The 13,867-nt window shown below is 47.9% G+C and overlaps 1 protein-coding gene across 1 annotated transcript in view; it reads right to left on the bottom strand.

Moving 5' to 3' along the window:
- MGA (MAX dimerization protein MGA) overlaps positions 1-13,867 on the bottom strand; it is a 734,728-nt gene that overhangs the window by 356,393 nt on the left and 364,468 nt on the right. The window contains exon 14 of the mRNA XM_086937233.1: positions 750-1,020. Within this exon, the coding sequence (XP_086793359.1) occupies positions 750-1,020 (271 nt within the window). The remainder of the gene's footprint in view (positions 1-749; positions 1,021-13,867) is intronic.

Consider the following 13,867-nt stretch of genomic DNA (forward strand, 5'->3'; position numbering starts at 1 on the left):
TTTTTTAACACAACACTTAAGTAGCTAAGTGAACTATTCAAACACTTTGAATATAATTCAGTAGTTATGAAGACCCATTTTTTTAATTCTATGGCAAAAATATTTTTATAGGATCAAAATAAGTTGGAACACTTTAATTGGTGATGTGCAAATTTTAAACATATTCGCTGAAACCCAATTTCCAAACACTGTTTAGGCGCTACTATCAGTAAAACTGCACATTAGTGGGAAGATTTTGTGGCCATTTAAATTGAAAATATGCTATCTGTAAATGACAGTGCACTACCACATGGTAATATATTTATGAAAAGTGAGTTTTTAAACATGAACTGGGAATTTCTAATGCTCCTGCCCAGATGCCAATGCTGTTAGAGAACTAAGAGGCCAGCGAGGGATCATTTATACCCTATATATGGGATTGATTCTTGTTATACATAGAGCAAACATTTAGTCTAGTAAATAAAAAGAGTTTATGTACATCAAAAATAGTAAAGTTGCATATTTGATGGGGCTCTCACGTGATAATAAAGAAAAAGGCAGCTCCATAAGACAACTTATTTGCCTAGAATCACACAATCGGAGACCAGTTCACGGGTCAAGTACATTACAGTTAGGTTGAGTAGATTATTAAAGTTAGTAGACCTGCAGGTCAAGTAACAATATAATGGTTTTTCGAGCCCCGATACATAAGGTGTTGTTTTACAGTGAAATACTGGCAGTATGATTAAAAGCTTAAGAATGTATCAAACCTGTAAAGGTGAGAGTCGCAGTATTGCTTGCAGTGTTGGAGGATGACGAGAAGGTCACTGTTGGTTTGGTGACTGATGTGGTTACTGTTGTCAATGGTGTGGAGGTTTTTGAGCTTGACGACACCTTAGAAATTACAGTACTGAGAGTGGACAGGTCCAATACAGTGGGGCGCAGTCTGCCTGTAATGTAGGCAGCCAGTCTGTTGGCTGGATGCAAAGCCCCCATCTGCCCCAACAATAGTTTAGCCTGTGGATAGCTTTTTCCATTAACCTGCAAAAAAAAGAATTGGACTGAATAAATAACAAAGAACTACGTTGAATGACAAGAATGCTTATTTTTATGACATTAGATCACATTTGTCGCACTTCAGAAAAAAACTTTAAACAACTTATCACTATTTTAACTCATTACCACAACTGATGTTGTTACACATGTATGCATATCATGAAAATCATGGAAATTTGATTCTACAACAGAGGTTTCCAAAATAACCGGTGGCTGCTTCTGTAGAGGTTAAAGGGGCACCACAGGAGAATGGAGCCTTCTGATCCCTATCTGTTAGGTAAGAAACAGCTCCTGGGCCTTTGCCCGCAGTTCAAGACACTCTTATGAGTAGATTAAGTACCAGTTGTTACTGCTGGCAGGTGTGGCTGCTAATACTTAAGTTATGTGACCTTACCAGGTCACAACTAAAAGAGGTCCTTAGGCCTCATGTACTAAGGGTTTTAGTGTACACGAAGCATCTCACTGGGTTAATCAGAGAGTTTGCGAATGTTTAAACCCTTTCTGAAATGTACTAGACCTGTTTAACAATGAGGAAAAGGTTTTCAGAATCGTGCAATGGGATTAGGAAACAATTACAAATTGTTATTTGGAAGAGGTGACTTAAAATTGTCCCTTCCAAAGACCAATTCCTTATGGTATGTATTAACATTCTGCTACCGAAAGGAGGTTGTAACCCATTAGCAAATGGGAAGGGGTACCTAAGGAACCCTCTCCTCTTCGTGAATGTGAACAAAAACATGTTTTCGGAGCAAACAGCGGTCCATGGTTTACACCTTAAAAACAAAAAGCTCGTTAACATCTTTCATTTATCATCTTTTAAACGTATCCTGTTTTCATTTTAGGAAAATGTCCGTATTAAAAAATAAATAATAATTGCCTTATTTAAAAGAAATCACAGACATGGTGGACTGCTGATCCCAGCAGGCCACCATCCACAGCATTGTGGCCAATTGTAATGGGTTGTAATTTGATACCTACCTCATTAATATTAATAAGGTAGGTTGAATTGTGACTATAATTCTGTACTTTGTGAACTGTCCTGTTAATACATAGGTAGGTACGGAAAATAGAAATACATTTGATAAACGTTGGTGAGCAAATTGAGACCACTTTACGGAATGCCCTTTTAGTATATTAGGGCCTAGCATCCTCTTTTCTTTAATACTGAAGTGCTCTATTGTGAGTTGCTCTGGTGAGGTGTGTCTTGGAGTACTAACACTGCATGATTTCAACTACAGGGCACTTGTAACACTACTACTATTGCTCATTATGCCGGCTAGCATATAGTGCGTCAACGAAGGACCTCCACTTCCGTTTGTCTTAAGCAAGTTTCTGTACAGAGCCCAATCAATGGTTCAGGGTCTTCATTTCAGTTTCCTGCCTTTCTTCCATTTGCCTTCTGGGGTAGAGTGGTGAGCTGTTCTTGTAATGGAGTTTTATTCTCTTCTGTTGGGTGTCCTACCCATGTACATCTTCTTCTCTTAACAATGGTGTTCATGCTCTTTTGCCTGCATCCGGAGTGTAGTTCCTGGTTGGAGATGGTTGACAGCCAGATAATGCTTAAGATTCTTCTTAGATAACTGGTGTGGAAGGCTGAGAATTTGGTGATGGCGCTTTTTGCCAATCACTAGCATTCGGATCCATACAAGAGAATGGACAGAACACAGCTCTGGTAAAGCCTCCGAATGGTGTTAGTGCTATGCTGAGATGCCCTCCGTAGGAAAGTGCCCCTTTTTGCATGGTTGCCCCCACCTTTTGCGAAACTGTTGATGTACTTTAACTGAATGTGCCCTGGGTTTTTGCCAACCAGGTATCCAGGGCCTATGTTCTTTGATTAAACTGTACTGTTGCAAAACCCAATTGGCAACGCTCTGGCCACATGAAAAGTCCCTTGTAAAAGGTACCATAGGTACCAAGGGCACCACACACACACCACACACACACACACAGCCTCTGCAGAACAAAGTGAAGAGTCGACATGGCACATCTGTATGCCATGCCTATAACCCACTGCCCTCGCATAAGTAAGCCGCCCCTCTACCTGGGTGCACAATACCAGTGGTGAGGGTACAGGTGTTTGAGCCCTGTACCCCTACTGTGTCTAAGTAAAATCTTAGACATTGTAAGTGCAGTAATGCCATAAAGAGTAAATGGGGCTAGGAGTTTGTCGTTACGCACTCCACAGTACTTAATGGCTTTACAGAAAAATGGTAAGTTTGGATTCAAACTTCTCAGCACATCAAACCCACACTGATGCTAGTGTGGGATTTCATGAAAAATGCTTTCAGATGCCATTTAAGAGATATCCCCTGACCATAACGACCTACGTCAAGCGTCCTGGCTGAGAGGCTGCTCACCGGCTGCCACTACCAGACATGTTTTTGGACCTCTGGGTCGAGAGCCTGCCACTATTGGTGTCCTGAAACAATGCACATCCTGGGATGAGGTGCCATGCCTCCTCTCCCAGGATGGGCAGGATCCATGAAGGGGAAGCTACCCCAGTTATTTGCGGCTCCTAGCAACTGACCCCCAACGGTTCTGACCCCACTTTGGGCAGAAGAATAGGCGGGAAAACAAAGTTAGGAGGAGGGGTGTGCCTACCTTTGTCAATCCAACCCCTCAGGTGGGTCAATCCCACCCTCAGTTCTGGTTCAAGGAGCTACTCCTGCTCTCTCAAGATCGGCCGATTCACCTGTGGCCCATTCCTTCTCTATTGATGGTGTCCCAGGGCCAAGTGGTACATCCAGATCCGAGCTCACTTCAATTGACAGTGTGGCTCCTGAACACCGAGAGCTTCAGAATATAGACATTCCTCAGGAATGTAAAGAGGTTTTACATCAAGCTCGTGCACCAAGTACGAATAAACCTATCGTTTGAAATGAAAACGTTTCTGTCTATGGTGCCACCAAGAAAACATTCATCCTTTCTCTTCTGCTCCTTATCAGAATTTGCCCTACATTCTGTCTCTGGCCATATCAGGTCTCTCCCATTCTTCTATCAAGGCACACCTGGCGGCTATATCTCGATTCAGATGGACAGCCTCTGGCCCTTCCCTCTGGTCTGCAAGGATTATCAAACAATTTCTGAAAGAGCTCCTTAGGGTTTTCCCTCCAGTTTGACCTCCGCCTCCCATGTGGCAACTCAATTTGGTTCTTGCTCAACTCATGAGACCTCTGTTTGAGCCTATTCATAGAGCGGATATTAAGTTTCTGTCATGGAAAGTAGCTCTCCTTCTCGCTTTGACGTCAGCCAGGAGAGTTGGAGAAGTTCAAGCTCTCACGATTAAGGACCCTTTTTTACAGTTTAAAAAGGGCACTCCGATTTTAAGAACAAACCCGAAGTTCATTGCAAAGGTTCCTTCCTTGGATGTCCAGAGATGCTTGAAATTCTATCTTCAGCACACCAAGGATTTCAGGAAATCTACCCAAATCTTTGTCGCTTTTAGCGCTCCTCGGAAAGGATTTCCCCTTTCAAAGCAAGGGATTTCATGTTGGATTGCCAGCGCGATTCACTACTGTCACCAAGCGGTGGGTAAGCCACTAGAAAGACGTGTTCAAGCTCACTCCACAAGATCAGTCTCATCGTCTGCTGCTCTTTTCGCTGGAGTTCCCATCAAGGACATTTGTAGGGCAGCTGCATGGAGCAGTGCCCATACTTTCACAAAGCACTACTGCTTGGAATCTTCTACACGAAGTGAGCCGGCAGTGGGACAGGCAGTCCTGAGGTACCTCTTCCAGTAAGCGGTGAGCTTTCCCTTCTATCCCTCCTTCCTGTTTTTGCACATTTTGTATCTGATTGGTCTGAGTTCAAACTGAGTGTGTGACATCATTTCTTGCCTGAGTGTGTACAATAAATGCTTAGCACTACACTCTGATAAAGCCTTACTGCTCGCCCACACTACCACAAATAGGGAGTAAGGTATTATCTACTTTTACCTCTGCCTAAATTTGGGGTTCCACTGGATTCTGCACACTATACTTTACTTTGGGATAGTATATACAGAGCCAGCTTCCTTCAACCTCCTCACATTATTCAGCATCCAGAAGGACTTTGACCTTGTTCAGTGTGCTCTATATGTCACTGCCTACCCCTGGATCATGTGCGATAATATTGCATAGGTAGGTGAACGAATATACTACTTACCAGTATGCATCTGTTCTTGGCATGTAGGGCTGCTGACATTCATATCTGTGCATAGATCGCCGCCTAGTGTTGGGTCCGGATGATTGCACATTGTTGTCCTGGAAGAGTCTTCGAAGTATCACGAGATAGGTGGCTCCTCCCCTGGACTACAGTACGCATGGGCATCCACTCCATCCTCAGATTGTATTTAGCCATTGTGGCAAAGATGGGGTGTAACACTGTAAGTGATGACCATGCTAAGAGTAATTTCGAGTGCTGCAGCCGCTACAGGCGCCGGGGAGGAGGGCGGGCGTTATGAATGTCCGCAGCCCTACATGCCAAGAACAGATGCATACTGGTAAGTAGCTTATTCGGTTCGAGGCATGTGGGCTGCTGAATTCATATCTGTGCATAGAATACATAGCAGTCCCTCCATTAGCGGCGGCCGCCTGTGCCAGCTGCAGCAGTTTGAAAAGGTGTCTTAAGAACAGCCTGCCCTACAGCTGCCTGCTGTTTGGAGTGCACATCTACGCAGTAGTGTTTTGTAAATGTGTGTGTGGTAGACCATGTGGCTGTTCTACATATGTCTTCTAACTGAATATTTCCAAGGAAAGCCATGGAGGCCCCCAAATTTCGCGTGGAGTGGGCCCTTGGGGGAACCGTTAATGTGCGCTTGGCCTTGTGATAGCAAATCAGAATGCACTTAACGATCCACCTGGCTATACCTGCTTTGGAAATGGGGTTGCCTGTGTGTTGCGGCGAAAAGGCAACAAACAGTTGGTTTGTTTTCCGAAAATCTTTGGTCCTACCTATGTGGTACATTAGAGCTCTTTTGAGTGTGAATCATTCTCTCCGCCACTGACTCAGGATTTTGGAAGAACACTGGCAGTTCTATAGTCTGATTGATGTGGAACTGTGAAACCACCTTAGGCAGAAACATAGGGTTAGTGCGAAGTACCAGCCTGTTGGAGTGAATCTGTATGAATGGCTCTTGGATAGTTAGTGCCTGAAGTTCACTAACTTGTCGTAGCGATGTGATTGCTATTAGGAAAAAATTGAATCTCGCATGAGTGTAGAGGCTCAAAAGGTGGACCCATCAGTCTGGTGAGGACCGCATTGAGGTTCCATGCAGGAGCTGGTGGGTGTCGGGGAGGAATAACTTGTTTGAGTCCCTCCAGAAAGGCTTTAATGGCAGGCACTCTGAAAAGTTAGAGATGCTGCCTGTTTTGGAGATAAGCTGCTATTACGGACAAATGTATACGAATGGAAGCATAGGCCAGATTGCATTTGTATAGATGTAACAGATAACAAATGATGTTGTGAGTAGATGCGTCTAGCAGGTTGATGTTCTGTTCTGCACAGTAAATGACAAACCGCTTCCATTTTGCCGCATGACATGCTCTGGTGGTGGGCTTTCTTGCCTCTCTTATGATATCCATACAGTCGGGAGGCAAGTTCAGGTAGCCAAACTCTAAGACCTCAGGAGCCAGATCGCCAGGTTGAGCTGTTGCGGATCTGGATGCTGAATGTCGCCATGGCTCGGCATCAAAAGCCTGGGTGTGAGGTGCAGTCTTTGATGCGGTACCACGGATTGTTCTAGAAACGTGGTGTACCATGGTTGGCGTGCCCACGTCGGAGCAACCAGGATGAGTGTCATCGAGTGTTGCTTCAGCTTGCGTGACACCAGCGGTATTAGAGGTGCCGGGGGAAAAGCGTACGCAAATATGCCTGACCAGTTCATCCATATCGCATTGCCCTGCGACTGTGGGTGTGGGAACCTGGCGGCAAAGCTTTGGCATTTGGCGCTTTCCTTTGTGGCGAACAGGTCTATCTCTGGATGACCCCACTGCTGGAAGTACGGCTGGAGTACTGATGGATGTATCTTCCACTCGTGCATTTGGTGGCTGTACCTGCTGAGCAGGTCCGCCATCTGATTGTCCTTGCCCGGGAGGTGTTCCGCCATGAGGAAGATGTTCCTCTGAATGGCCCACTTCCACATGCTCTGAGCCAGATGAGACAACAGTGGAGAGTGTGTACCTCCCTGCTTCTGTATGTAGTACATGGCCGTCATGTTGTCCGTCCGGATCAACACAACCTTGTTGCACAGGTGTACTTTGAAAGCTTTCATCGCCATGAAGATAGCCATCAGTTCCAGAAGGTTGATGTGCATCTTCTTCTGCTGCGCTGTCCATAGTCCCTGCACTGTGTAGTGGAGTACATGAGCTCCCAATCCCTGGAGAGATACGTCCGTTGTCAGAATAATCTGTGGCACAGGCTCCTGGAACGGTCGGCCCCTGCAAAGGTTTTGTGGATTCCACCAATGCAGAGAGTTGTATGCACGACCGGTCACCATCACTAGGTCTTTCAACTGTCCGTGAGCCTGATTCCACTGACGTGCTAAGCACTCCTGAAGCGGACGCATATGTAGTCTCGCGTGCGGGACTATGAAGATGCAGGAGGCCATCATGCCTTTCAACTGCATGAACACTCGTGCCGGAAGGGAGTGTTGCGGTCTGAATTTTTGTATCAGCAATTGCAGGATGTTGATCCTCACTGAATTTGGCTGTGCTTTGGCTGCCAGAGTATCTATTGTCGCGCCCAGATACTGCCGTACGTGGGGGGCTGAAGGTGGGACTTTGGATAATTCAGTGAAAACCCCAGATCGTGAAGAAGGTGAATGGTGTGGGACATGTGGGCGGCACACTGCTTGGCCGACTTCGCCTGAATAAGCCAGTCGTCCAGATAAGGGTAGACGTGAACGTTCTGTCTCCGTAGGTGTGCAGCCACTGTCGCCAGGCACTTTGTAAACACCCTGGGTGCCGTCGTCACTCCGAAAGGAAGGACTTTGAATTGATAATGCTGATTCTGAATGGTGAACCGGAGGTATTTTCTGTGTGACGGGTGTAGCGGAATATGGAAATATGCATCCTTCAGATCTAATGTTGCGAGGAAATCTCCCTGACTGAGTAACGGTAGAACCTGCTGCAATGTAAGCATGTGAAAGTGTTCTGATAGAATGTACTGGTTTAGGGGTCTGAGGTCCAGTATGGGTCTGAGGGACCCGTCCTTTTTTGGGATCAAGAAGTACAGCGAGTACACCCCTGTACCTCTTTCCTCCACCGGCACGAGCTCTATTGCTCCTTTTTGCAGCAGGACGACTACCTCCTGCTGCAATAAGTGCAAATGCTCTGTGGACATAGGACGGTGTCTTGGGGTATGTTGGGTGGAGTGGATGTTAACTCCAGACAATAACCGTACTGGATAAGCTTCCTCACCCACCTGTCTGTAGAGATGGATTTCCAGACTGGCAGGAACTGTTGTAGACTCCCCCCGACCGGTGTGGTATGGTCGGGGGCAGTGACAAGGCGTCACTGTTTGTTAGTGGCGGAGGATCGGGAGCTGTTGTTTCCACGACCTCTGCCCTTGGCGCTGTTTCCACAGTAGCCACCTCTACTTTGTTTGGTCTAGGTGGTCTGCGCGCCACCTTTACTGTATTGTGTTTGCTGGGACAGCTGGCCTCTGAAAACTCCTCTATTGTTTGAGCGACGAAAAGAACCACCCCTGAACTGCTGCGACTGTAGAGCCCCCATAGACTTTGCAGTCTGTGTCCTTTTTGATTTTTTCAAAGGTGGTGTCTACCTCTGGTCCAAATAAGTGATCAGGGTTTACAGGCTGATTTAGTATGTGGTCTGTATCTCGGGCTTGAAACCGGAGATTCTCAGCCAGGCATGTCGCCGTAACATCACACTTGTTTTAATCGCCCTGGCCGCGGTGTCTGCTGCGTCCAGTGCACACTTGATAGATGCATTAGATATAAGCTTCCCTTCCTGTATGAGCATTTCAGCTGCCTCCTTATATTCATCTGGCAAGTGTTGTAACAGGGTTTCAAGAGTATCGTAATGAGCCCTGTCATATCTGGCTAAGAGTGCCTGAGTGTTGGAAATACGCCAGATATTGGCCGCTTGAGCTGCCACCCTTTTCCCTGATGCCTCTAGCACTTTAGATTCTTTGTCAGGGGGAGGAGCATCACCCGTTGTTTGCGAGTTTGCCCTCTTCCGGGCATTGGAAACAACCGGAGAGTCCAGCGGCAACTGTCCCTTAATGTAGGTAGGGTCCCCAGGCGCCGGTTTGTACTTTTTCTCAATTCTGGAGTTTATGACCCTCGCCCTCGTGGTTTCTTTAAAAATGTCTCCAGCATGTTTTAAGACACCCTTTAGCATTGGCAGAGTCTTAACGGTTCTCTCTGAGGTAGAGAAGGTGTCAAACTAAAAATCCACTTCAATAGGGTCAGCATGGAGCTGGACATCATGATTTTTGGCTGCCCTTTCAATAAGTGCATTAAACGCTGCCAAGTCTTCAGTAGGCGAGGTTTTCACAGCATACACATGACTGTCTGGGGCAGTGTGTGGATCTCCTGGGTCAGCAGCGTCTGCCCAGGGTTCGTTGTTGTAGGAAGGTAGATATCGGACTATAGTTACCCCCAACTTTTTGCCTAGTGTTTTGCTGGTTTTTCGACTTAGTTGACCTGGGACCCTGCTATTCAGGGCCCCAGTCCTACTGCTCTCTCTGAAAAAATGGATTCCATGTACCTTAGGTACATATCTAATTGGATACTGAGTCACCTTATCAGTCCCTGTACAGTGTACCTTAGGTACCCAGGGCCTACCATGGGCTGCAGCATGTATTATGCCACCCCTGGCTGGCCATCCAAATCTGACACAACTGGCTGCACGACAGCTGGGGCAAGGTGGTGTAATCACCCTTTGCTTTAGATATAGTATTCCTATATCTAACCCTAAAATGGACAAATGTATTCCTATCAGTCACTCCTATGGCAGGCCTTATCAATCCTGAAGGCAGAGTGCTTGGAATTATGTGAGATGGTGCTCTGGCATGAGCTGAGCCCGTTTGCAGCTTGCGGAACCAAGTCCTAATAGCTGTTCCATGATAACGCGTACCATATACTCTTAAGTGCATTATAATCCTCGCGGTTATTTGCCAACTTTGGTATCGCTTTATCAAAACATGTCGAGTAAGGTGTCATACGAATTGGAATACTAACCCCTCGCCAATTCTGGTGACGGGGTTAGCATTCCACCCTTCTAGAGGGACACGACATGTATGTAACTGTGAACCCCGGTTAAAGTTAACTCGAGCCTCAGCATCACAAAATGGATGCTGCCACCACAGACACAAGTCTGACCTCCTGCTGCTGGGAGTCCTTCCAGCGAGGAGAGCTTGGACAAAGGGTTTCCTGTCAGGGGCGGTGCTAGCACCATCCCAGACAGGGTTTTGTGTATCCCAGGTAGGCAGGGCTGAGAAGAAGGTGACTGCAAGTGGCACCCAGGTGCTCACTGTGCATATGCCGGCTTGAACCAGTTCCAGGGGCACAGCAGCCCCTGAGCTGGGGAAAGTCCGGACAGGGGAGAGGGGTGTAACCACCCCCCTTCCTGGTCCCACCCATGGGCAGGACCTAGTCGCGTGCCAGCCCCTTTTTTTAGTATAAAGGTAGGAGCGGGCCCCCTTCCCAAATTAGATAATTCTGAATCTTGACTACTTTCCACGAAAGAACTCTTGAACCTTTCTGAAGACTCTCCCTTTTGGCTAAGGAGTAGCCACCCTGCACCAGCGGGCACCATCTAAGCGCATGCGGCTTGCTGCACGTCCATCCTCCGGATCAAGACTGCCCAGCTCGACAAGACCCGGATTCCCTGGCATCTCTGACCTCTACCTGCATCATCAGCCCAGCTGAGATTCGTGGGTGTGACGAGACCTGAAGGGACCGGCCATCTTCAAAACTGCACGACGAGTGAGTGCTTTGGGGTTTGAGAAGCCCTAACCCTGAGCAGCTCCAGCACCGAAGTCCAGCCCCCCAGCATCCTTGAGATCTGCGTGGGGCCCTTCTGCTCTTTGCTGCTCCCCGCGTTGTCCGGTCACTTGCCTGCTGGCTAGTGGCCCTCTTGACGACGAACCACAACGATTACTTCGCCGGTCTGGTTGCTCCAGACTGGCCCTTGCTCCCTTCCAAGAGAGGAGCACCCCGGACCCTCCTGGTCCACTCCAGACGCCATCTTGAGTCCACCGCGTGGGCTTGACTTTGCCAAGGTTTGTTGCCCAATCCTGGGTCCAGCATCGCCGACAGCAGACACCTTCGTGGGACAGCTCGCACCTCCATCCTGGTCGCCGACAACGCCTCCTGGTCCGAGAGATTGCAGAGCCCAGCGTCGCCCACTCACCTGGTCGAGGTGACTTCATCCGGTGCGATCCTGGTGCCCACCTAATCACTGGCTAGTGATTAAGAACTGAGTCCCCTCTGCTTTCAGGTCGTCTCCATCACCGATCCAGGCTTGGATCACATCGAACATCTTCACTGGTCGCCTGCCAGCAACTCCTTCTTTCAGGCTCCATAGACTGTAACAAGGATTCCCGACGTCTTTTGAACCCTATGCAGCTGCAGCCCCTGGGCTAGGTAACCTGAGCATTTCGGTGCTCCAACGTAGGTTCACTATCTAAGTGTCCAGATCCTTTTTCGTTTTCAGCCTATCTAGTCGGATTCATCCGATAACTAACTTTACGAAATACTAGTATCCATAGACTTTGTCCCGCATCCCGCGTGAGAGTACACACACTGCCCCCGATCTCCCTAGGCCTCCTGCTCCTAACCTTAGGGTTCTGTAGTGTAGTCCTAGCGATCCTAAAGCCTCTGGATCTTGTTATTTACCTGCTAGTATTTTGCATTCCACTTTTGTAGTATATGGTTTTTCGTGCCCCTCGGGCATTTGTGTAAATTGTGCGACTTGTGTGCTTAGCTCTCTGACTCATAAAGAGATCAGGATAGACTGGTTATAAATAAATATCCTTTTATTTTCATAACAACTTGTGTGGTGTCCTTTCACTTGTTGTTCAAGGGGTAAATGTGATGGTATAACAGCTGGCTTAACACGCCCTCTAGAGTTTAGCCTAAAGACTGCTCTTGTCCATGCTACTAGGATAGCTGGTCTATAAGGTTGACTTACAACCAATCATCAGTAAGGGTTGTTTGGAATGATACACAGTGGTCACTAGAATAGTGAGCACTACATATCAGGCCAACTTCTCACAGTTGTGATCTTCAGGATCAGTGTCCATAGGATAATTGTTCTCCTTATTGTCACCTTCCCCTGTCTCCACATCCGTGTAAGTGGGCGAGATAGAGCAGGCTTTTGGCCATGTGGTGATATAGGTTCGACAAGAAGAGGTGATGTAGTAGAATCCTTCTTTTTCAATGGAATTTTATAGGACTCCATGGGCTGTTCAGGGGCGATCTTTCGTTTGTAAATAGAAAGTCTACCTGTGTCTGCGTCGATGAATTGTCTCGACTGCTCTTCAAGCGGAGGCTGTCGATGCTTTGTGACTACTTCCGCAGTTGTGGGCTTCGGCCCCGTGGACACTTTTTTGGGCGCTTCGACGGCTGTCTTAGGGGCGAAGGCCTTAGGTACCACTTTCGGCGGCAGCGTGAACTGGATGGGTGCCGACGATTTTTGAGGTTTACTGGTAGGCTTTGTTGGTGGAGTATCCTTTGGTCCGACAGTCGAAGCCTTCTCTTTAATGCGTTTCAGCGATTCCGACACCTGCTTCGAAAAGGAGGCGGACGGCTGTGTCGACTCGACGGGTTCCTTCGAGCCACCGCCAGGTGTGGACTCAAGGTTCGTACCGCTCCTAGCCTTGTCTGGTCGACGCGTAGGATCGAGAACCTTCTGAGCTCCGAGTCCTTTGTCTGTGTCGACGGCCTTCGGCGCCGATTTTTTCGGGTCGACGTCCTTGACCAGTTTTTTCTGTGTCCCAGTCTTCGGCTCGACACCCTTTAGCGACCTCACCGGGTCGATGACACCTTTTTGCTTCGTCGGCGCCGATAGTTCAGAGGACTTCGAGCCGACCAAAGCAATACGCACTTTTGGTTTCGATTTTGCTTCCAGTGCTTTCGGTTGCGTAGACACCGATGCTTTCTCTTTCGGTTTCGATTTGGATCGGTCAACCGATGGCTCGTTAGAAATGTCCGAAGCCGGGCCTTGAGGCGAGGCTGTAGAACCGATTGTACGATCTCGATTAAGGCCATGTGGCGATCCCTCGACCTGAGTCTTATTAAGTGTCTTGGTCTCGGCCCCCGTACCAACGGTTGGGCCTAGCTCCTCGCTCAAGCTATCTTCCACGGCCCCAAAGGCCCCATCGTCGTCTCCTACCTCGTCGACGACGTCTTCATTATCGACCATTTCGACATCAGCGTCGTAGCTGGAGTCGACCTCCGATCAGGATCAGACTCTCGAACTTCCTGCTCGACTCCCTCATTCTCCTCGGTATCGAAAATGTTCACCGGGTCAGGTGCCGTCTGCTGGGCCTCCTTGTGCACTGTGCGTCGAAGTCGAATCGTCTTCTTGGAGCGGAAACGAGAACAAGCCATACAGCTGGCTTCATCGTGATCCGGAGACAGGCACTTGTTGCACACCGGGTGGACATCGATGTGAGGATATTTGGAGTTGCAAACGGGACATCTCTTGAACGGGCTCCGTTCTATGATGGTTCGTCGATAAGGCCTTTGCCGTCGACCGGGCTTTCAGTGCCGAAAAGCCACGCGGCTCGGGAACTGAGCTGGAACAGAACTGGGCACTGATCGCAAGACAATACCGACAATATACTAAAGGCCTTTTTGCCAAAAGGAAAGTTTTTTATCGAT

The sequence above is a fragment of the Lissotriton vulgaris genome, chromosome 9 (genome assembly GCF_964263255.1).
Source record: "Lissotriton vulgaris chromosome 9, aLisVul1.2, whole genome shotgun sequence".
NCBI lineage: Eukaryota > Metazoa > Chordata > Amphibia > Caudata > Salamandridae > Lissotriton > Lissotriton vulgaris.